This window comes from Ambystoma mexicanum, chromosome 3q (assembly GCF_040938575.1).
Source record: "Ambystoma mexicanum isolate Mex_15411 chromosome 3q, UKY_AmexF1_1, whole genome shotgun sequence".
NCBI lineage: Eukaryota > Metazoa > Chordata > Amphibia > Caudata > Ambystomatidae > Ambystoma > Ambystoma mexicanum.
This window is the reverse complement of record NC_090926.1, coordinates 455,162,775-455,187,851: the sequence shown is the minus strand read 5'-3', so window position 1 is coordinate 455,187,851 and position 25,077 is coordinate 455,162,775. Positions and strand designations below refer to the sequence as shown.

The 25,077-nt window shown below is 45.5% G+C and overlaps 1 protein-coding gene across 12 annotated transcripts in view; it reads left to right on the top strand.

Annotated features, from left to right (window-relative positions):
• LOC138582666 (protocadherin gamma-C3-like) overlaps window positions 1-25,077 on the top strand; it is a 1,158,828-nt gene that overhangs the window by 342,997 nt on the left and 790,754 nt on the right. The window contains exon 1 of one of the 12 annotated variants that reach the window (XM_069654180.1): window positions 916-3,421. The exons of 10 other annotated variants lie outside the window; for them this stretch is intronic. In XM_069654180.1, the coding sequence (XP_069510281.1) occupies window positions 1,004-3,421 (2,418 nt within the window). In that variant the 5' untranslated portion in view covers window positions 916-1,003. Of the gene's footprint in view, window positions 1-915; window positions 3,422-19,107; window positions 21,597-25,077 lie in introns of those variants that run through there. One more of the 12 variants, XM_069654174.1, reaches the window with a different exon arrangement.

Here is a 25,077-nt window from a genome sequence, read left to right as displayed (position 1 = left end):
TTCCTCACTGAAACTGCACTGATCCTGCAACTGGACCACTCTAAACGACCTCGGTCCTGGGCCCAGCCACTCTCCACTTGCACTGATGCCCTGGAACCCCTTTGCACTGCGGGACTGTCTCTGTATCCCTACAGCCCCCCCCCCTCCCCAGCACTTGCTCTGCACTTGCCTCGCACTTGCCACCAGCTGGCCCTATTTATTTATTTATTACTTTACGCCACTTACCTTGTACTGCACTTCCCCCCCTCCCCTTCCCCTTGCACTTTTCCCCCTCCCCCACCCCTGCACTTGCGCGATCTGAATGACACCTGGCCTAGTAGGATCGTTGTCCGTCTCCCCTCATATCATAAGTGTTTATCGTGTTAAGACCTTTGGGAAAAAATAACATGTTTTGGTGATATTTCTTATTGTTCCTGCACGTGTAAATGGATGCCCGCCAATTAGTGCTTGACAAATGCAGCTGACTGCCGAAATCCCGTAGTGTTCGCTGCAGCCGAGCTGTTTCTCTATGTGCTTTATTAACATGAAAGTAATAGTAATTGTCACATGCAACATCTTATCACCACCGTCTCTTTTATTTGGTTGCAATTGAATGGCAAGAAATGGTATGGAAATAGGGACTACTTTGTACTTTAAATCTATTAGGCTGTGCGTGTTCTGATTCCTTTTGTGAAAATTAATATATTTAGGTCTTTTCTGGCCCCGTGGTTTACAGGCATTTTTTTCTTGAAACGTTCACATTGGCCTGCTCGTTTGTTTCCTGGAGATCTTCAGTGCAGCTGCATTTCTCAAGTTGAGCCACAAGGTGCCGCTGTTGTCCATTGTGTGAGAGTCGCAGCTAGAGCGACATTGGAGCTCGCGCAATCTCACTGTTCAGTCAGTCGGGAGTGCAGCGAAGACGAGTCAACAGCCCTCATTGCATTCTCCGAATTGCCGTGATTACATTACTGGTGGAAGAGCTGCCCTTTTAAAAGATAAATATACAAGCCCTAGAAGAGCTGGAATGGGAGCCCGTCCCGGAAGAGCTGTGCTGGGGGGGAGACGGCAAGTGCTGCTTTCTTTGTTGTGTTGCTGCCTCTGCGCTGCTGTGTCTGCACAGATACAATATTCAATTCCTGAAGAAATGAAGCGAGGGTCCATTGTGGGAAACCTTGCCAAGGATTTGGGGATAAACTCGAGGCATTTGTCTGACAGGAAACTACGACTTGTTTCTGTCGCCATGAATGAATATTTTACACTCAATGCGGACACGGGAACCCTGCACGTGAGTGAGAGAATAGACAGAGAGGAGCTGTGTGGGGAGGCCCACAGCTGTGCAATCAAATTCGAGGCTGTAGTGGAGAACCCTCTGAATGTGTTTCACGTTGAAGTCTTTGTTCAGGATATAAATGACAACGCCCCGAGATTTTTGAAGAATTCTGTTGATTTGGAAATAGTTGAGTCCACTGTTCCAGGAGCACGAGTCTCTCTTGGGAATGCTCACGACCCTGATATTGGCATCAATGCCCTGCAGAGCTACAAGCTGAGTGACAGCGAGCGCTTTTCATTAGAAGAGAGGGAAGGCAGTGATGGTAACATATTTGCCGAGTTAGTGCTGGAGAACCCATTAGACCGTGAAAAACAAAGTCAGCATCACCTGATTCTGACCGCTTCTGATGGGGGAGATCCGGTGAGATCCAGCACCGTGGACATTAACATTAAGGTGCTTGATGCCAATGACAACTTCCCAGTGTTCACCCAAGAGACCTACAGAGCCGCCATCAGTGAAGGAGCAGCAAATGACTCACTGGTGCTGCAGGTGAGGGCCACAGACAGCGACGAAGGCTCCAATGCAAGGATTACATACTCTTTCTCCACTATATCAGTAAATGCTCTTAACGCCTTCAGCTTGGACTCCGAGACTGGAGAAATTAAAGTTAAGGGGCTTCTCGACTATGAGACCACCAGTTCTTACAAAATAGTAGTTGAAGCGAAAGATGGAGGTGGGCTTGTTGTTCACTCTGTCGTACTTATAGATATTTTTGATGAAAATGATAATGCACCAGAGATAACCTTTACATTTGTCACCAGCCCGATCCCGGAGGACTCATCGCCAGACACAGTTGTGGCGCTAATCAATGTTCATGACCGAGATTCAGGAGACAATGCTGATGTTATGGGTACAATTCAAGAGCAATTGCCCTTTAAATTAATATCATCATCTGGGACATATTACAAACTTATGACTGCCAGCACCTTGGACAGGGAAACTGTTCCCGAGTACAATATCACAGTCACAGCCACAGACAGGGGACCAACTCCTCTATCTACAAGCAGAACGATCAGGTTACAACTTGCGGACATAAATGACAACCCTCCAGTGTTTGAAAAATCTTCCTACCAGGTCTATCTCCCAGAAAACAATTCACCTGGAGCTTCCATTTACCGGCTAAAAGCATCTGATCTAGATTTGGATCGAAATTCTCGTATTACATATTCACTTAATGCTAACATGGAAGAAGCCCCACTGTCCTCCTACATCTCCATTAACTCCCAGACGGGTGTCATCTACGCCCAGCGCTCCTATGACTACGAGCAGCTCAGGGAGTTTGAGTTCCAGGTGAAGGCTCAGGACTCTGGCTCTCCTCCTCTCAGCAGTAATGTCACTGTGAAGGTATTTATAGTGGATCAGAATGATAACCCTCCAGAAATCCTCTACCCAGCGCTTGGGCCTGATGGCTCAGTCCTGTTTGAGATGGTGCCTCCATCCTCTGATCCAGGTTACCTGATAACAAAGGTTGTGGCCGTGGATTCTGATTCTGGACACAACGCCTGGTTATCCTACCACCTTCTTCATGCCTCGGAATCCCCAATCTTCAAAATTGGGCCCCATTCTGGAGAAATCAGGACATCAAGAACTGTCACAGAGAAGGATTTTACGAAGCAAAAAGTGATCATTTTGGTAAAAGACGATGGACAACCATCTCTTTCAGCCACAGTAACTCTGAACATGGTGTTTGCCGAAAACATGCAGGAGGCCCTTCCTGAGCTAAGCAACCAACCCCCTGAGTTTAACAATCAGTCAAATCTAGAGGTGTATTTGGTCATTGCTTTGGCCTTAATTTCTTTTTTGTTCATTTTATCACTGATGCTCATGGTGATTGCCAAATGCAGGCAGCCCAAGGAATCCACGCTGTTTGGTTCTCTTAGACCTGCTCTTTATTCTCACGGTGGCCCAACATTTCCACCAAACTATCAAAATGGGACTCTGCCACTGCCCTACTCTTATGAGGTCGCTGTGGCCCTGGATTCTGGGCATAACGAGTTTGCTTTTCTCAAATCAAGTCAAGAGGTTGCAACAGACATTCGGTTGGGTGCAAGCGAATGTGGGATAGGAAACGAGTCACTTGGAGGTGGCACTGCAAATGAGAACCTGAGCCAGGTGAGAAACATGTGTAAATATATTGCTTGGGTTGTGCCTTTTTAAAAACAGTATATGTAGGATATTGTTTTTTTTTTTTTTGATGCTGTAGTTTATTTGGAAACTTTTTCATCATTTGCTTGAGTTGGATTGGCTTTTTTAATTTTGTTTGTTTAGTTCGAGTATAGAAGATAGGAAGAGAGCAATTGTGTAAGTGTACTTGTTGTGGCCGCTGAGGAGAGTGGTCCATCTTTCTTGCGTACACATTTGTGTCGATGAAAGTTGAAAAAAAGCACCGAATTCTTTGCGTTGTGAGGCGAGTTCATTACATTCCATGACGAGGTGGAATATGGTTTCCTCGATTTTTTGGTCTTTGCAGAACCTGCTGTAGTTGTCTTCATGCTTGATCTGTCTTTTTGTAGATAGGTATGCTTTTGTAGGAAGAATGTTTAGGCGAATTTTTAGAAATGTTGTTCGAATGGTTTGGTCTGGGAAGGTTTGCAGGTAGGCTGGTGGTTCGTGGATTCTCCTATTGTCTTTTGTGCAATGTAGATTCTGTTTGTAGGTATTTTTTTGTTGGATGGTCTTTATCCAGTCGTTGTGCAGCAGTTTTGTTTTTGCGTGTTGTGGACGAAGTATAAGCAGTTCTTCTGTGATATTTTCACTATCCATTTCTTTTCTCATTGTAGCTTTCCATTTTTGCAATATTGTCGTATTGAAGGTGTTTTCTTTATGTCGCAGTATTTGAATTGCTGGAGTTTTCCCATCTGTCAGTATTTTGCGAAAAATATCTAGTCTTTTCCATTGTACGACTGATTCAATTGATTGAGTTGCCAATTCATAGCGTATTCTTGGCATTGGAAATGTTTGCGGGAGTCGAAGGACTTTGCGCCAGAAAGCCGCTTCATATTTTGTCCAGTTGACTCTCTGAGCGTTCAACATTGCTTCAGTACCATAGGTCAGAATCGGAATGTACTTGTGTCTGTAGTAGGAGATAATTGGCTTGAAGGAGAACTTGCCGTATTTTCTATGAAGGAGGCAGCCTTGTCTTGATAGCGTTTGAGATGTTTGTTCGATTTTGTCTATCCACTGCTCTTCTGATTTTGACTGGTTTATTGTGATCCCTAGGTATTTGAACGAAGTAACATTTTCTATTTCGACATTGTTGATCGTAAAGATACGCTGGTTTGTTCTTTTTTTTAGTGGTTTGGTGAGAGTCATTGTCTTTGTTTTTTCCGTATTGATCGTTAGTTCGTTTTTTTTCATGTAATGGCTTAGGTCTGCCAGTGTCGTTTGTAACCCAGTCAGTGTTTTGTCTAGTAACACAACGTCATCGGCGTATGCCATGACTGGGACTGGGATCGAGTTGATTTTGGGGGGATTGGTTTTATGTGATTTTAGATGTTCTTCGATATCAGCAGTGAACAAGTTGTAGAGTGTCGCTGCGAGAGGACAGCCTTGTTTGAGTCCATTTTCTGTTGGTATGGCAGATGTTGTAGCTCCTTGTCTCGACAATCTAACTTTTATCGTGGTTTTTGAATACAGCAGAATAATCGGTTCTAGGATATCAGGTGGACAGTTCCATGTTCTAAGTTTCGACCATAGTTTTTCGCGTGAGATTGCGTCAAAAGCCATTTTTAGGTCAATAAATGCTGCGTAGATTGTCGAGTTGGAGTTGATAGCTTCATGTTTAATTACTTGTAGTAATATCAGGTTGAGGTTTGTTCCAACATTGGCCGTGAATCCTGTTTGTCTGGTCGAGAATTTATTGTTTTTTATGGCCCACGCGGTGAGTTGGTTTTGAAGTACTGCTGCGAATAGTTTTCCTAGCGGATCGAGCAGAGCGATCGGTCGGAGGTTTTGGGGGTCTTCTCTAGGGCCTTGTTTGTGGATTGGTACACTTACTGCTGTTCTCCAGGAGTTTGGTATTCTGTGCAGTTTATTGATCAGTTTTGTGATGTGGCATAGGAGGCTTGCCCAAGCGTTAGGATCTTCTTTGATAATGGCATTGGATAGTCCATCTGGGCCTGGTGCTCTAGAAGTATTGAGTTTGTTAATCAGGAGGATGAAATCTTCAAATTCTGCGTGTACTTTCCATGTTGGGTCTGTTGTGGGCTGTGTATTCTGTTGATCTGTTTCTCGTGGTGCGTAAATGGTAGTAAAATGCGTTATCCATTTTTCTTGGATTACATTAGCTGTAAGCTTGTGCTGTTTTTGTTGATTGTCATTGAGTAAGTTCCAAAGTTCATTTGTATTGTGGGATTTGTGGATTTTCAATATGTTTTCTGCATCTGCTTGCTGAATGAGGCTTTTTTGTGATTTAGTCCAGTTTCGATGGTTGTTTTTCAGAATTTTAATCTGGTTTGAGGTATCGAGAGCTGGAGTTTTCTTTAACTGTCTTATTGTTCGGTTTAAGGCTTTTGTCCTTTCGGCAATTTCTTGGTTGTAGGAATGTCGATGGTCTTTCTGCGGGCGATTTTTACTGGTTTGTCGGAACGGAATTAGGATCCATTCGTAGTCGATCTTTAGAGCATTTGTCAGACTTGCCTGTAGGAATTTTTCCGGTAATGAGGCTAAGGATGCTTGTGGGATTCTCAGTCTTGTTGTTGTTCCGTTTAGTTCTAATAGAGGAGATGGTAATGCTGACTCTATTTTTTCCAGTGTCGCTTCAGAGTGGGCGGTAAGTTGATTGTGGTCGCTCCTGTCTGTTAATATCGTCTGCACGTTTGTGACTGATTGATGACGTTTTTCAGATAGAAATATATAATCGATGATTGCATGGGATGAACCTCTGCTCCATGTTGGTGTATAGGATTTCGAAGTGTTCCTTTGACTTAGAAGGAGTAGGTTGCGTATCGTGGTTTCTTTTATCCATCTCTTTGCGTTTGCCGATAAATCTGAGTGTTTTAAGAGGCCACCGTTTTTATCATATAACTTGATGTTCAGATCGCCACATAATATTATTTCCGATGACGGGTATTTAGTTGTGGCCTCATCGATTGAGATGAAAACTCCGTCTAGGAACGTATCTGTTGATATTGCTAGTGGGTTCCAATAGAGGTTTAGGATTAGGATTGTTGAATTGTTTTTGTCTTCTCGCTTTTGCTGGTTTTTTGTACATATTATTGTGGTCAGTTGAGTCCAAGGGTTTATGTTCTTGGAGAGTATTGCTGTGCTGTGAGGGTTTATCTTGATTAGGGTGAGTAAGCCTGAAGCAGGTCTTCCTTGTTTTTGTACGATAGCTGGGTTTAGGAATGTGATAAAACCATCGCATGCCGGTGGATCGCTGAGCCAGGTTTCTTGGAGGCATATGAATTGGTATTGCTCTAGTTCAGCGGCTGTGTCCGTGAATAGATGTAGATTTCCTCTGGTGTTCCACGAGCACAATGACCACATAAATCCATAGTTCGTTAATTGTTATGAGTTTGAGTTCATTGAGTATTCTGTAGATTCTGTTTCTAAAAAGGTGTTTTCGAAGTCGTAGATTCTTCTAATTGCGTGGGCATCTCTGTCTGGTCGTTGGCTTCTTATTGAGTCTTCTATAGATGCAATGTCTGATGAAGGAGTTTCAAAGCTTGTTCTGTTGGGTTTGTTATTTCTGTTTGAGTCTGCTTCTTCTGAGGCACGATTTGGGTATCTATCGTCAGTTGCCTGTTTTTGTTTCCTTTGGTCAATGTTTTTTCCTTCGTATGAAGGATATATTTGCCCTAAACCTACAGCCATTGACTGGACGTTTATGACTTGTTTTCCTCTTTCAAGGCTTCCAGGCAACTTGTCAAGGCTCACAATATATTGCAGCACATAATGCTTTTGAGTATGTTCCTTGCTATTAAAAAAAATCATCACATCTTGCAAATGCCTTAGCTTATCAGTGTTTCTTAGCTTTCAAATGCATCAATGCACACTTTTAATCTCAACACCTCATACTTAACTTGAAATATTACTTGAGTCAAATATTTTGTATCATATTTTCTATGGTTAGAATGTTGGCTACTGGATAAAGCAGGTAGCAATGATAAGTTATAGAGCACTCAGAAAAAGGTGAAGTAAATCCAAAACCAGTCGATATAAAAAGTATAGCAAAACTTGGGGGCAGGGGAGGAATAACCACCCTGACATGGAGCAGTCAATATAAAAGTATAGGAAAAGAGCCCAAACTGAGGGCTCTAATGTCCCCTGCACACCCTTATGCCAGATCACTGGCTAAATCTGTCTGCATAAGTAGATATACACGTTATTGCAAAATATTTGAATCATATCTTTCAGAAAAACAACCGTATATTTATTCTATTGAATAATTAAGACATCAATGTATGTTCGACCGCCAGTTGTGGTCACTGCTCAACGGGTTTCAGGGAATTAGTCCTCTTCTTCAGGAGCTACATTCAATAAACAAATATAAATTCATATGGTTAAATAAAAGTAGAGTGATGGGCTGGAACTCTTAAAATGACGCGGTCGGGCTGAGGTGCACACATGTAAAAAAAAATATTCAACTGCCAACATTATTCCCAAATTTCCACAGCTTGTTGGGCGTGCCATTGTATTCCTCATACCTGACATCACTCACATGTTCTACTTTAAGAATAATTTTAGTTTTGGAGCTATAAACAGTCATTGTGTTATAGAAGCAATCACTTAGTGAATTAGCTTATTTGTCTAAGTGCGGTTGCGGTCTGTCTATCACGGCAATAGCACAATCTTCAAAGGGCCGACTGACATGCCAGTGTGGCCAGTTTTTTTAGGTAATTTAGGGCACTTTAATGACCAAGCACTTTACTGCATCGCTTGCATTTTTAATCACTGTTTCTTGCCAAATGTGATGTACAATCCACCATTGCACACCGATGTGACTAAATTGTGAACACGTATCATTAGTTATGCTTTTGGAGTGGTGGCGGAAATGCAAACCCAATATTTTCTAGGGAGAATCAAGAGAACCCACTAAGACAGAGTATTCTATTCACACCTGCCAGAGAAGTTTCTTTCTTTAAAAAGCAGTGCACATTCAGCTTCCAACAATGTAGGCACTTTATCAACGACAAAGCAATGGTAACAGTAACAATGCGTTCAGCTAGCATGACCTTTTGGCTCTTTCCCAATCCAAGAAGCATTTCTATTGCCAGAAGATGTTTTGAAATGTTATCTTTTTTATTTCACTTGATTAGCCCCACCTGATACGTTTCACGTGAAGAATGTCAGTTGTTGCTATGGTGCATTGCAACAGTGCACAGTCTTGGTTGTCGCTGTGAACTATGCATGGGTGATATTTTTCACTTTTCTGTGATCAGTGGCTGTAGTGCACAATGACAGTCTGAGAGGCCTTGGTTTATTTCTACACAACTTGACAAAACAAAAGCACACCAATGTTTTACATCTTAATTTTGTGTCCCAATAGTTTCTCCCAGTCCAGGATGAAAATGCAAATGGGGACAGCAGGCACACCTGCTGCTCAATGGAACATTGTTACGCTCCTAGGGCCAGCCCCTATGAGTTGTTCCAAAAATCAGTCATGCACTTGGTTTTACACCAAATGCTTTTATTTGTGAACAATCTCTAGCCTATTTGAAAGATCTGATCCTCCCGTACATACCGGGCCGATCACTGAGATCAGAATCTAGGGGCCAGATTGTCTGCCCAGCGTTCAAATGCACTAATGGGCTGGGGAGATATTGCCTGGTAATGGCAGCCCAAGCATGGAATGGACTAGCCAATACCATCAGGTTAGAGGGTAACTATCAGGCTTTTTGGAAGGCCCTGAAGATGACCCTGCCTGTTTAAATAGCCATAACCTCCCCAAAAATAACGTACTAAAGCATCTCGCCGTCCTGTCTCTCTATATGTTGTTACCTTGAGTAAATGTGTGCGCCCTGATGCCTGCAGGCTTCGGCGCAATATAAATGTATAAATAAATATATGATATCAAAGTAGAATTTTGAATTGCCAACTTCTTTCACATCCAACATTTCTTTGCTTTTGTTCGATGAGCCACCACACTGCATTACTGCCACTACATGCACATGTTTTGATCCAGCAAGGATCTTCTTCAGCTGGCTGAAAATAAATCAAAATAGCACCCATCAACAACAAATCTACAACAATCTCACGCCCTAAACTGAAACAGCATCCATATAGCAGAAATATACCTTTCAAACTAAATTGTGTGTGCTTCTGCGGGTGTTATTACCAACATGCTGTGCCTAAAACCTAGTGTGTCACCTTACCTCACCAGTGAGGGTGTGATATAACAAACAGGTGTTCTGCACATGACTTAATCAATGTGTTACATGTAAACCCTGCATGGCCGCGTTTTCCTCACCTCCTAATGAAATCAAACCTAAATACACCAGCAACAATGCAATAAATCATACAATATATTCAATAATCTGAAAGTGCAACCACATGCATCCCGTGTTACACGACATGTACCCTTCCATCTACAATGCTCACTATCACTTCAATTGTGCAGATCCTCAATGTGCCACTATGTCTCACATGATCTCATATAAAGCAATATAAATAACTTGCCTCCTACTGATGTCCACGCATTGTGTTTAAAAAAAGAAATACTGAACAATAAACACTTTCTGAGTGCCGCCTGATGCCAGCGTTATCCAATATTCCTCATCTTAGCTTACGCCCGCGTTGCCATTTACACCCGTGTATCCACAAAGTGCTGGAAAGAAACCACAGAATAAATACCGTGAAGGTTCTCCAACGGTCCGAAGCCTGTCTCCGTGAAACGTGTTACAAGTTTACGATGTGTTTCCCTGCTCTTCACTGGGTCTATTTAACAAAATATAAAACAGAGACGACGTCCGCTAAACCCTCTACCATAGTACCCCAAATGTGGCGGACATTTTAGCATGTTGTGATCGCCTAATGATTCCTGTGATAATTATTCTTTATCTAAATGAAGACTAAATAACACATTTGCAAAATTCAAACCCAAAAGTCTAAATATATCAAAGGAAATCAAGAAATAAAATAAAATCAGCTGTAAAAAATATGTAAAAGTGAAAGGAATAACAACAAAAAATAATGTTTTAGGCACTTTACACCATCTCTTTTTTTGGGCCAACAATGCCACTGCTAGGTCTGAGCAGACAGGACACCAAGAGTCCGGAGCTCCAAATGGATTTCTGAAATCTCTTGCTCTCCCATAAGATATAATGCCAAGAATATCTGCACGTTGGAGTTGGGGTGGAACAAAGCCCCAGCAGTGCTATTATGAGTGCACATCAATATCAGCTCCTTCATCAGGAGGAGCACCATGCAACAGGATGCTCATTGTGTTATCCAGCCAGATCACCACACTCCTACCCACAGGTTTGTACTCCAGATCTGCATAGTGACCGCTACAGGGAAAAGGGCTACTAATATTATGTTTCTCATGAGACCCGTTTCTGCCACTCTGGGCCCGTGCCAAAATGCACAATGTCTCTGTGAAAACCACCACAGCTGCCTTTTGACAGCTGCATTACCAAACAACGGTAGCTCTGCATTGGTCGCTACTCACGCTGGGCTTACTGAGCACCCATCATAACTCTGCAGAAATGCCACCCATATCTGAGCTTGGCAGACAGGCACCTTCTCTTGTGCTTCTCTCTTAGCTCTGACACTGCACTCGTTATATTGTGTAAAATTGGGAACCCCATTGGATTTACACTGGGTGTGAAATTGATTTGACCACCAAGACCTGGATTTTATGCTAACACAATTCCTAGGAAAAACATCTTGGTTTTAGGCCGTTCCATTTTCTCTTTTTCCAGGTGGGCACATGGTTCCCTTGTTGCCATTACACGCTTCCTCACACTCTAGCTTGCCGTCCCCATTTAAGATAAAGAGATCATCAGAGTAATGGATCATCTGGTCGAATAATGAATCCTTAATCACCAATTATTTTAGGACACTGTCAAACTTCTCAAATATGCACGGGACACTGAACAATCCATCGCCATGCATTTGTGAAAAATAGGTTCATTTGTTTCTGCAATCCCAAAAGACTGAAATTGCCAGCATGCTCTGGCAGGAAATAGAATGATGAGCCTATATCCTCCTTTGCCATCATAAGTCCTGTAGCTTCACAATGATGTTGTCTAATAAATGCATGCTACACTGTGCATAGGTCATACTTAGTGTGTCATTTACTGAGGAGCTCCTTGGTAAAGACAAGTCATGGATCACGAGGAACTACCCAGGCGCCCTCTTGGGAAACAGGTCTGGAGTGAGCTACTAAATCAAGGTGTTCAAAACACACAAATCCACTCTCATACCTATGCCAAGTCCTTTCCCAATGTTTGATACTGTCATGTGACGATCCATCCCCAAAGATCTGATTCCTCAGCACTGGCCTGACATTGAGCACAGTTTGGTATTTAGTGTATCATTTATGATGGAGCCACTCAGAAATTACAGGTTGTGGATCAAGTGGAATTGCTCCTGGATCCTCCTTAGCGTACCCGGTACATCAGTGGATCCCACTGTCAGGCTGACGGTAGGATTCCCTTTCACCATTATCAAGAAAGAAATTCCACCATTAGGGCATGACCCCCTGATCACTGAAATGATACAGTGGACTATTTTCTCCTAAGGGATTTGCCTTTTTTCTGATTTTGGTCTTCGCTACACATGATACCATTGGTAATTCAGATTTGACTTTCCATTGTGGTGTGTAATTGACCCAAGATAATTATTTGAAATATGCTTTGATGTGCAACTCGACTTCTCGTGACAGCATTTCTTCATTGTTCTATGCACGATAAGTCAGGCTATCGGGCTTGAAAACGACTGGTTCGTTGGTCGAAACACGTGTCGGCTGTACAGAAACTGATTAAACATATTTGCGATAACAATATATGTGTATCTGTGACTATAGCTTTGAGATAACAATTGTTGGAGTACCAAATGTTTATGGCACTGCGTGTTTGACCACATTCCAAAACCAATTTTTATCCTTATACTAAATCTGAGCCTTGTTTGGGTAGGCTCTGTGGGAGTGTCCACGCAGCAGGTCTTGGTTTCAGCTACTTTATTTAGATGGATATCCTAGCGCATAGGTACCTTCTGTCGAACCTTTTACCCCCCATTCAGCTAGTATTACAACTGCCAGCATATCCCTCGAGTGACTGCCCTGCATTCTAAAAATGAATTAAATGGAGCAGGAATCTGGAAGGAGTTAAGTGGCTTGTACACACCACCCTCTGGAGATTTCAGAGTCACAAACAACCCCCACCAACTAAACTGTATACTTTACAGCCATCATCCTCCTGAAGCGTCTGTTTGTGCCACAATTATGGTCTGCTGATAAGCAACCAACTTCACCCCATGATAAAGGCATTCCCCAGTCAAGCAGCATCTTCTCGATCACAACATGTATCTTTTGTTTGCCCCCCTCATTTTCCAGAGATGAATACTTGATCTTCCAACCCTGTATCAATCACAATGCAAATATCAATGAATCCCCCATAGGAACGTCAGTTTCCAGAGTGGGATGCTAGTACACCTCGAATATGCATGCCAACACTGCAATCTCCCACGCCCTCTGTGCCAGAACCCCTGTCGCACCTAATTTCTATTGGGTCTACTTCTCTGCTTCTTGTGTGACACCCATTGTAGTCGCTGCTTTACTGGCAGTGCTGCTCCATGGCTTCTGTAACTGTCAGGCATTCAATTGGTCGTTGTCTGCTCCCAGCTTGCCTTTAATTGCTGAGAGTTAGTGAAGGTCTAAACCAATAGGCGAGTAGACATTAAAACTTCTCATTAATCCACAACATTCTACTGCTAACTAGAGTCAGCAACCTGCATGCCCTCTCAGAAAGGGCACGGGTGGACCTACAGGGCCGCAAGTTGCGTGCATGCAAACTAGTACCGCGAGAGGGGCTAGGATCTCAAGGCACCCAAAGGGAGGCAATAGTGTGTAACAATGATGACCGCTGGTACATCAGGTAAGTTCTCAGGTTATTTATTGTCCATGTCCTGAACTCCTCCACAAGACACAGGGATGGTAGGTGACATAAAATGACACGGGAAACACCAGGTTCACCCCCACACCCATCTCCTCAGCTCACTGCTTCACTCTCCTCTCCAACCGTCACCAGCAGAACACCTCCACACAAACATTCCACACAAACCTTCCACTGCAGATGACCTCACACTCAGAGCTAATCTGCAAGCCAGATTACTACACTTTTCCTCCCCTAGGAAACACAAAAGCCAGTTACTACACCGTTCCCTCCATGGGAAAACAAAAGAATGATAAGGTAATGTGACCAGCACAAGACCTTAACACCCCAACACAACACACTACCAGAAATTCCGCAACACAGGGGCCGCCTATGTACAGAACCCCTGGTAACATCAATAATGGAAACCACACAAAAGGAAAACATTTGCAGGTCACCCTCGCACCAAGTAGAAAATGCCAATGGCATGCAACCTAAAAACAACTCACCACTCCCTCGGTCCACACTTCCAGGCCTCAAAAATAACAAACAGAGCGCTTACGCCTGTCCCGAGCTGCCCCTCAGGACCTAGGGCTGCCACCCCTAGCCAAACTAGTGTTAGCCAACACTAACACAACTACAACCTAACCAACATACCCACCTTAGCACAAATCACCTTCCACTTCGGTCTGCCACCCCGAGGCCTCAGAGCTGCCCCTCCGAGCACTAACCAACCGCCCCCAAAGGAAGCAACAACAAAAGCCAGACAATGACCGAGGAACCACACAAAGAACCATGAACCGCAGTATAAGGAAGAACCACAACCCAATACTGCTCCCCTGCACAAACCGTTAGCCATTCCATCCTCCTACAAAACACTGTTATTGAACACACCAGGCGACAACCTGACATACCACACTCGGAATCAGGAAACACACTGGTAAAGCTAAACTCCAAACCATAGTAACCCATATCGGCCAAATAGGCCGGAACCTATGGATGATCTAAAATTCGACACAACCCACACAAAAAGCGACCAACCCTGACAGCCATCGGGCACTAATGACAGCATACCCAATGCCAAAAGCGACCAACCCTGACAACACAGGCACTAATGACGGAACAACTACGCCCAAGGTGACCAAACCCGCCTAAGGTTGCACCAGGGACCACAACACTCGGGCCAAAAGCACTAATGACGGAACAACTATTCCCAAGGTGACCAACCCTGCCTAAGGTTGTACCAGGGACCACAACACTCGGGCCAATAGCGACCTACCCTGACCCATCAGGCACTAAAGGACATAACACACAAACACCATAGCCACCTAACCTGTAACTATACCAGGTAGAATGAAACTCAAGATCAAGAGATCAACACCCCCGAATGCCAAAACGTAGCGACCAACCCTGGCCTAAACCAGGCACTACAAAAAAACACTTGCACTCCTGACACTCGGAACACGATACATGAGCACAACAACTGAACCCAAAAAAACCACTTGCACTCCTGACACTCAAAACACGATACATGGGCACAACAACTCAACCCATGACCACACCACGGGGTCCTCAACCCCATTATAAAGGGTGGGCACCATGAAAACAACAACAAGGCAAAAGGCCAGGTACCTTGTTGCACCTCACACCACACTCACATACGAACACAACACGACATGAAAACATAACATATTATGCAATTCATGTGATGCTCACGTTCTGTGTAATGTTGCATTTCAACTACATTTACTTAAGCAAAAACATTGTACTGTTGACCACCACCCTCAAGTCCAATGTATTCCAGTCTCTAGGATATACCACCCACAAGTCCAAAATCCAGTGTAAATACAGTGCAACGGAATCACCCAAACCATTGCCTAACCATGTTATGTTGCTACATCACCATCAGACCCTAAGAGCGGACCACCCACAAGTTCTCTAATCCCACATAAGGAAACCTCTCTAACCCATGGAACCACCACCCTGAAAAATGAAATAACCTAACAACCCTTCAGACCTGAACTTAACATGCACTATGAGGCCACAACAAAACACTCCACCGGGAACATACAACGGCCTCGACAACATCAACCCCTTACGCTACCAGGAGTTCTACCCTACACCCCACGATGGGCCACAACACCAACACAATGACACGCTGGCCCAAAATACTAACCTGCAATAAACAGTTGTTCAATGAAGTTCCTCCATACAGTTCCACGAAGTACCCCAACGCCGGTACATGAACTTGTATCACACGTTTCACTGTCCTCTGCTGGACTTCACCGCCAGGACCAGGGTCATGCGATGAAACACTGTGACAGAGCGCCTTATCCTATACTGGCGCACTGAACTAGGACCAGGACAATCCACGTCCTGACCGTGCTGGATCGGAAAAATTAACATCACCAAGGTCTCTCCTATGGACAAACTTCCACGTTACATGCACTCGCTGCTGGTATCCAGAAATGAACTTCGAAGCCTTGCGTTGATTTCAACGCTAACGTGGACAGGACCATTCAGAGAAGCACCAACGACCTTGCAAGAGATTGGCCCGCATAGATAATGAAGAACACTACGTCATCATTCTTGCCTTAGGTATCGCTGTGTCCACATCGCTCCCCGCCACCGCTGATACATACATGGTAGGCAGCGTGGAACACACACCGGGACAGGAACCGGGTAACCACAACCGCCTGCACCCCGGCCAGCGCTTGAAATCAACCTCCACTTCAGCTTCCATAGCGAGTTGCCTCTCCGACGGACATTGGACCCGCTTGTGCTATCCACATCCACGCCGGATTGCCTGACAACTGCACAACACCTCCCCAGGAAGAACACAGGACTCATGTGGACGCGCCAATTGCTCGACACCAGCTGCGCTGCCAGTCTCCGGAATGGAGACTACCGCTCTTGGTCAGCGCCTGTGCTTGCTTCGCAGCTGCTCCGCAACAGGCTGACGGTCCGGACCGGACAACGCTCCGTCACAGCAGCGCTGGACCCATTTCCGTCTGGGACACACGGCGTTACACTGGCTGGAAGTGCGGAACCGGCACTCAAACCCCCTTACAGACCAGGGGAGCACCAGCCAGGTTGACGGCTCACTTTTCAGTGCCGCCGCCCACACAGCAGAACTGCTCCTCCTGACTCCACAGCAACGCTGCACTTCGCAGCCTATGGGGCGCTCTTGCCACAAACCACAGCAGGAGAACCAAAAGGGATCACAAACTCCACACAGCGGATACACTGGACCGGACCCGCCTGGGTGTGAGGGGAAGGTCCACGGGGGCGGTGTTCCAGGAGTGCTGCACCCCCCCCAGTAGCGCCAATGAACAGGCAGTCCACCTACCATCCCATCCTCGTCGCCAGTGTAACAATGATGACAGCTGGCACATCAGGTAAGTTCTCAGGTTATTTATTGTCCATGTCCTGAACTCCTCCACAAGACACAGGGATGGTAGGGGACACAAGATGACACGAGAAACACTGGGCTCACCCCCACACCCATCTCCTCAGCTCACTGCTTCACTCTCCTCTCCAACCGTCACCAGCAGAACACCTCCACACAAACATTCCACACAAACCTTCCACTGCAGATGACCTCACACTCAGAGCTAATCTGCAAGCCAGATTACTACACTTCTCCTCCCCTAGGAAACACAAAAGCCAGTTACTACATAGTGCCACCTAATGTTCTTGCCCATGCTATTGTGTGCCTGCAGGTGACACCCTGGGCCTTCTATGGTGCTTTGCTGGGGCATCGAGAGGAATAGCTAGTGCTGGCTCAAATGTTAGTGTGCATGCTGGGGCTTAGCGCCGCAGAACCTGCTGCAATCCTTGGTCTACAGTTCCCAGCCCATCGCCCCCTGTGACCAGATCCATTAACCCGCTGCCTGTAAGGTCTTGGTCAGGCGAGTCAATGTCTGTAATTTAATGAAGTGCCCATTGGCGCTAGAAATCTCAGGCCTCGGGTCCCGTTTTCACTGATTTCGCTGTGATTTGAACTTGCTCCTGTAATTTTGGTACAGATCCAGGGAAGTGACTGCTTAAATATCTGCGTTCTGTCACGAGTGGACCGTGGCGGGATTCACAGCCTTCCTCTGAGAATCTTAACAGATTTCAACCAAAGGATTGAAAAGCTGAGCTGGGCCATAACTGGATTCATATCTTTGCCTCATGTTGCACGCAGTTCTCTGCAACACTCCACTGCATTGTAGCAAGGAGTCAGGACAAGCGGAGTGATGTATCTGAGTCAGGAACGACATGGAGCAGGAACCAGGCTGACTCGGGTAAGTTTAAAAGGAACAGGCTTTATTCTTCTTAGTTACATAGATATACTCAATGAAAGGTAGGAGAGTAAGTAACAAGCCTCTGCCCTGGTTCCCAGTCTGTCTCCAAGTCCCAACCAACACTCTCTGGAACCCCCATCCTCCAACACTCTCAGCTCCACTTTAACATTCTATGAGGCCCTTTCATACACAAGCACTACCTACAATCATACCAGGATACCACACATCCTCCCCACATCTGGCGTTGGATAAGCCAGGCCTGTATATACTGCCCCCAATTGTTTTTAATATATACCACCCACCCAGTAGTCCCACTGAGGATAGGGTGACCAGACGTCCGGGTTTTCCCGGGGAAATCCGTCCTGTGTTTGCATATTTGGGTGGCTACGGTAATTAAAACCTTAATTATTTTTCACAACACTTTCACAATTTTGAAGTTGGAGGTTTGGCTCGAACCCCCAACCTCTCAGGTACAAGTCAGAACACTTACTGACTGTGCCACAGAGACTGGCTTGGAAATTATTGTACAACAAGCCATGTAATATCAATTAGAGCCAACACTGTTTTTGAATTAACATGCCACGATTCACAGACAAAAGTGCAGAAATGAGATTATATACAGTTTATAGAAAGGAGAAGTGCTTGAAATATGGTTGGGGGGTCGTTGTAGGGGCGTGTTTAGGAATATGTGCCTCATCTATCTCACTGCTACGTTTGGAATCAAGATTCCAGACAGAACAGCAGGGCAGGTTCAATTGGCATTGTGGATTCAAATTGATGAGAACTGGCGACGCATTGTAGAGGGGACAAACTTAAACACACAGCAACCGACAACAGCCCTCAATATGTGCCAAACACAACACTTTATTGTTTCAGTGCCAAGCAGCACCTCACGCAGCCTGCAACGCGTGGCCCTTTGGGAGATGTCTGTATGGCGGCGGCACCCATGCCCGCCCCTGTCTGGAGACCAAGGTCACTAGAGATTCATATTGGGAGGTCCAGTCGCAGGCACTCTCTTTCAGTTTAAATACAGTACAGACATGTCTCTCGGAAGACATGAAAGAGCAAACTAAATATACACCGTTATACCATTCCAGATGTGTTTTAGATGCAGTGCTACAGGGAAATGCAGCCCTTAAAATAGAGTCCACATGGCTAATGATTATTAATGGCATGGTGTGCCCGGGTCTTTGCGTTCTGGTTCTCCACTTCTGATGGGAACTTCTCTAGGATGAAGAGAATGCAAAAATAGTTCTGTAACATTTTCAGTGGGAGCTTCGTTTTGTGTAAACAGCTGTAGTTCTGGATTGGGACACTGAGCGGCGCTATTGGCCAACCAGAGAGAGAAATGCAATAAGAGCTCGAGCAGATCACGTGGTACAGAATAGCACGAGTCCATCACAGAGGTATATTTATAAATCTCGCTGTACGGCTCAGTCTTCGGCAGTCTCCTCACCAGTGAAGTACTAAACGCTTCGTCATTTTAAGGCCCGTTCAGAAGGATTGCATAGGAGTGATTGATAATCCAGGGACTTCCCTCTCGTCATGTCTCGGGAACCAAGAAGCTGCGGCCCCCGGGCTCCTCTGCTGCTCGTCTCTGCAATGCTGACAGTCTGGGGAGCCGCTTATGGGCAGCTCCGTTATTCCATTCCCGAGGAAATGAAGAAAGGCTCTTTTGTGGGAAACGTGGCTCTGGACCTGGGCATGGACCCCCGGGAGTTATCAGAAGGGGGAGCCCGCATCGAATCCAGAGGTAGGAAGCAGTATTTTACTCTCAATGCAAACACCGGGCGCTTATACACCAGAGACGTGATTGACAGAGAGTATATCTGTGCGCACGTCTTTCAGTGTCTAATCCACGTGGAAATCATTTCAGAGGTACTTTTGAAAGTGTATGCAGTCGAAATAGAAATTGAAGACATAAATGATAACTCTCCCTCTTTTATAAATGATAAAATATCATTGCAAGTTAATGAAGATAAGGCACTAGGGACACGTTTTGTGCTGCCTGAAGCACATGATGCAGACGTGGGAGTGAACTCTCTTCAGAGCTACCAGCTCAGTGCAAATAAACACTTCACCCTGGATGTGAAGAATAGCACCGATGACACAAAATATGCCGAGCTGGTTCTTTCAAAACTCCTAGATCGGGAGGAGCAGGAAGTGCACAGCTTAATCCTCACAGCCTCCGATGGAGGGAACCCGGCTAGATCTGGCACAGCCCAGATCCAAATCAAAGTTATGGATGTCAATGACAACGCCCCCGTGTTCATCCAGTCTGTTTATAAGTTCAGCGTGAGGGAAAGTGAGCCCAGGGAAGCTGTTGTGGGCACAGTCAGTGCTTCTGACTTGGACCAGGGAACAAATTCAGAAATAATGTATTCATTTAATAACATTAAGAAAAACGCTTTAAAAAAATTCAAACTGAATGCTAAAACAGGAGAATTAACATTGACTGAGCAGTTGGATTTTGAAGAATTTGAATTCTACGAATTTGAAGTCCAAGGGAATGATGGTACTCTATCATCGCGATGCAAGGTTTTGATAGAGGTCATGAACATGAATGATAACAGTCCTGAGATTTTGATTTCATCTCTGCTCAAGGAAGTACCGGAAAACAGACCAATGGGTACAGTCATTGCTCTTCTGCAGGTATACGACAGGGATGCAGGGGAACATGGCAAGGTGGCCTGTTCTCTCCCTCATCATCTCCCCTTTCAGTTAAATAAGTCAATTGGAACTTATTACAGTTTGATAACTAGTGGAATGTTGGACAGAGAGCAAGTACCACAGTATAACATAACAATTACAGCCACAGACTCTGGAACCCCCCCACTGTCTAAACATATAACCATCAACCTTAGTATTACAGATGAAAATGACAACCCGCCAGTATTTCTTAAAATGTCATACAGCGCCTACATAATGGAAAACATACCTCAAGGTACTTCCATTTTTACTGCTAAAGCAACAGATTCAGATTCGGGCAAGAATGCCAGGATCAGTTACTCCATCGTTGATGGACACATTGGGGATGTGCTGTTGTCTTCCTACATATCCATTAATTCTGAATCTGGCGTCATCTATGCACTTCAGTCCTTCGACTTTGAAAAGTTCAGAGACTTTCAGATCCAAGTTAAGGCCCAAGATGGCGGCTCCCCACCTCTGGCGAGTAATGTCACTGTGACATTCTATATACTGGATCAGAATGACAACACCCCTGAAATATTATACCCCTCAGCCCCCACGGATGGCTCCTCTGGGGTGGAGATGGCTCCTCGCTCCTCTGAGCCGGGGTATATGATCACTAAGGTGGTGGCTGTTGATGGGGACTCTGGGCAGAATGCTTGGCTCTCCTACCAGCTGCTGAGGGCCACAGATCAGGGCCTGTTTACTGTAGGTCTCCACACTGGAGAAATCAGGACCGGACGCCCTATTATGGAGAAAGACGCAATTAAACACTATCTGGTGGTGTCAGTGCGGGACAATGGGCAGACTCCTCTCTCTGCCTCGGTGACAGTCACCATAGTGGTGGCTGACAGTATGCCAGAAATGCTGCATGACGTCAGTAACCCTTCAGCTCCCACAGACATGGAGTCGGACCTCACGCTGTATCTGGTGATCGCTGTTGCTGTTGTTTCCTTCTTGTTCCTTTTCCTGATCATTCTGCTGGTGGCCATCAGGCTTAATCACTGTAAGGAGTCCCAGCTCTCTGAGTCATCAGGGGTTAATTTCCATTCACTTCCCGCCTCTCAGTTTGTGGGCATTGATGGGGTCAGGGCTTTTCTACAGACCTATTCTCATGATGCCTGTTTAACAACTGACCCTGGGAAAATCCCCTTTGATTTCCAAATGCCATGCAATATGGACACCCTATCAGGAAACCAGAGTGATGAAAAACAAGGACCCCTACTCATTGAAGATTTCCTTAGTCCTGGAACTGAAGATGTGCTGTTGATGCAGGTATGTTTTTTAGTTATTGTATTATGTGGAGTTTGAATCAAAAGTACAATATGTTATATATCTATATCGTAGAGTGTGAGTACCCGAAACTGAGCAGGATGTTTATGCAATACCATTTGGGCACCTGACGTTCTGGCACGGCTATTTTGCCTCCGGTCACCTTTGGACACAGCCAACAGGGCGCAAGGACCTTTAGGCATGAGTATGTTTCGACTCATACTCTGTCTCATGGTCTTAGACAAATGGGACCTCCATGCTCTGCAGAGTAATAAACCCACAACACGTTATGTCTAACGCTACCGTTTTGTGCAAAAAGAATTTAGACAGCATGCACTGTTAGGACTTCATTGTGGCAACAGTAAGGACAGCCACAAGTGATCGAGGGGATAGCTCATGGGCAACGTGCTCGCCTTGGAAGCAAGATGACACGGAGCACCACAGGTTCCATCCCCAGATCCATGCTTAGAAACCTCTGGTTATTAAGCGTGTTACAAATAACCTATCATATCATATTTCATATCACAGTTCAAGGGTGTTTATTAACTGTATAATGGGTGAGAAAAATGCCTAATCTGAACCTAAATCTTAGATGGGATCAAGCTACGACCATCAAATAATAATAAAGTAGTCCTAGTGGTGTATTGTCAAAATAAAAGGGCCTCTACTAAAATAAAACTATTGCCAATCCTTACAACTAAGTTACAAAACAGTATGTGATAATGTTCTCAAGAAAAGAAAGAAGTGTTCACCAAATGATAAGTCAGGATGATACGGCTGCATCTCACTTTCCCACGTGTTTAGCATGGGACAAGGCAGGACCTTTGAGCACAGCACACTCCTGGGCCTCATCAGCACAAGGTTACAGTTCCTTTCAACAATGCCAGGACCGGGGCCAAGTCTCTTTCCTGCAAAAGTCTTAGAAGGCCGGCTGTACCAAAAACAATAAACAAACAAAAGTTCCTTTGGCAATCTTGCCACGTTGGGCAACTGCTCTCTGCCCCTTGGATCCCCTCAGCCAGGCTCTGATCCTTCTTACAATTTAAGCCTCCCTCATTCGGGTTCACTATGGCCTTTCACTCAAAAATGTATCACTTAACAGTCCCAATGTCCTTTTCACCAACTATCCATTGTGGACATCCCTCAGCTGGGTTCACATGTGTCATTGCAATGTTCATGGGTATATTACTGTTCACCCTTAATTCGCAGGCATAACTTTGCCGGGTTCACATTTGCCAGTTTCAAAGTTGAATACGTTTTCTCCCATATGTCAAAGACATTTGAGTGTACGAGGGGTTTTGCTCGACCCAAGTAGAACCACTTGACACTTTACACTAGCCTCTCCTAAGGCCCTTTGGCCTTCGTAGTTTCAACAAAACAACACAACCCAAAAGGGCTTCAGTCCGAGTCCTTTGAATGAGCGCCCCCGCAACGCCTAACCACTCTGCTTCTGAACCTTTTACTAGGGTTTCTTTAAAGTTCAATTACACAAGTTCTTTGTTCAACAAGGTTGCCATCTGCAATCTTGGGCCCAGCACAGTTTGGTATTACTATCTGTCTTCTACGACTCACCGGCTGTGCAGAACTGCTGGAGTTTCTTGTCTCTGGAGTCAAGGGCGGCACCACAGCACCAATGCTCTTCTCCCCGCTTTGGCTATCAGCGCAGGTGGGCCCTTTGTGCCGTTGACACCTGTCACACTACACGCCAGCTGGAATTCCCTGTTTTATAATTTCCCTTTCGGAGGCTTTGCGGGTCTGAGTTGAAAAGGGCAAGGGCAATTCCCTCCTCGTCGTCCCTCCAGGTCTCTCTGCCTTTCTCCTCTGTTTAAACTGCCGGGCTGGAATAGCTGGTTCCTCGTGCGTTAGGGCTTTCTCAAAGTGTGCTTTCATGCTCCACCTCTTATCCCAACAGGGAAGCGAATGGCCATCAGGTGTGCCTAGTTATTGTCCATTGCCTGACTCTGTCTGAAACATGTGTTGGGACATGTCAGGTAAACGGTTCGGGTGTTAGTCCGTTTTCTGTCGGGGTGTAGGAAAGTGTTCGTGTTCAAAAGGGGGGTGGTAGAACTTCTGAATATCCTACTGGGTAGGATGGGAAAAGGTGTTGTAGGGAAGGGGTACTGCGTCTCACCCGTCTGTGTCCCACTTCCATTCCCCGAGGACGCCTCATCCAGGTGATCCTCCTGCACTGGGCCACCCCCCGGAACTGGATCCAATAGCGATGGCCATGTCCCAGCCTCCTGGATGACAGATCCCTGGGGACTAGCGCACAAGACACCTTCAAGTTTCTCACAGCACCCTGAGATTACTACGCTCGTGTCTACTCCAGACCAGGATCCTTAGTTCTCATTGGCTCTGCAGAGGGACATTCTTCTGTCTGTTTTAGAAAATATTACATTTTTCTGGCATGGGTCCGCTCCTCCCCCACCCACCATTCCTGTCTGCCCCTGGAAACATTATGCTGCCGGAAGACCTGCAATCTTGCGGCAAATACAAGCAAGCACTAACACTTACGATTGTGCTCACTGAAAGACGTATTTGACTGATGCAGCTTCCGGTGCTCTACCCTAGGCAGTCCTAATATCAGAGAGACATTTAGGATGTGGCCACATCCGCTTAAGTCCAATGCAGTTGCTATCTCACATTTACAGTCACACCCAGTTTACAAATTGCCACAATAATTGTTTTAGTCCTCACTAAACGTGGTTCTTCTCTTTGCCTCTGGTGTGGTCCAAATTAACATTCTTATCTGACAACATAGGAGTCAAGTTTTGCTTAATCCTTGCACCTTTAAGTACTCATATTTCCCGTTCCCTTTCCTCCATCCTTGTGGGCGTCCCCCAACATGGGAACAATGCTAGAAACTTTGTCAGTAAAAAATTGAGCTTCCCCTTTAAATTTGGTATATCGCGTGGGGGCGTGGCGCCATGGCCCCAGGCGTGGGAACGCCCCCCCCATACCCGAGGGCCCGCCTTCCAGTGCCTGACCTCATCCCTTTTTCTGCACGGACGGTGTTGGATCTGGAAGCTAGGCACGGTCCCTTTTTAACTTTCCGCCTGCTCCCCGTTGTTTTGTTTTTCAATCTTCTTTACCTCCCTTCAGTTCCTCACCTCCCCGGCGCATGTCGGCTGCAGGAGGATTCACGAGATGTGCGTCCTGCAACCGCTCGTTCCTGGCCTCAGACCCCCATGCACTCTGTCTTGAGTGCCTGGGACCGACCACCGCTGTGAAGAGTGCGTGGCTTGCAACGCTCGTGGTCACCGAGCATTGAAGAATCGGTTTTCACGTTGGATGGAGATCTTCCACTCTTCTCCTCTGGCTCACATTAAGGACTTCATCTCCAGGATCTCACATCAATACAAGTTAGGCCCTTTGTTTAGTACGGTTCCTCAGCAGAGAGACTCCTTCCCTGGGATCCCCACAAGCAAGGGTTCCATGGATTCAGGTTCTGGCAGGCCCAAGGCCGCTAAAGCTACCGGTTCCC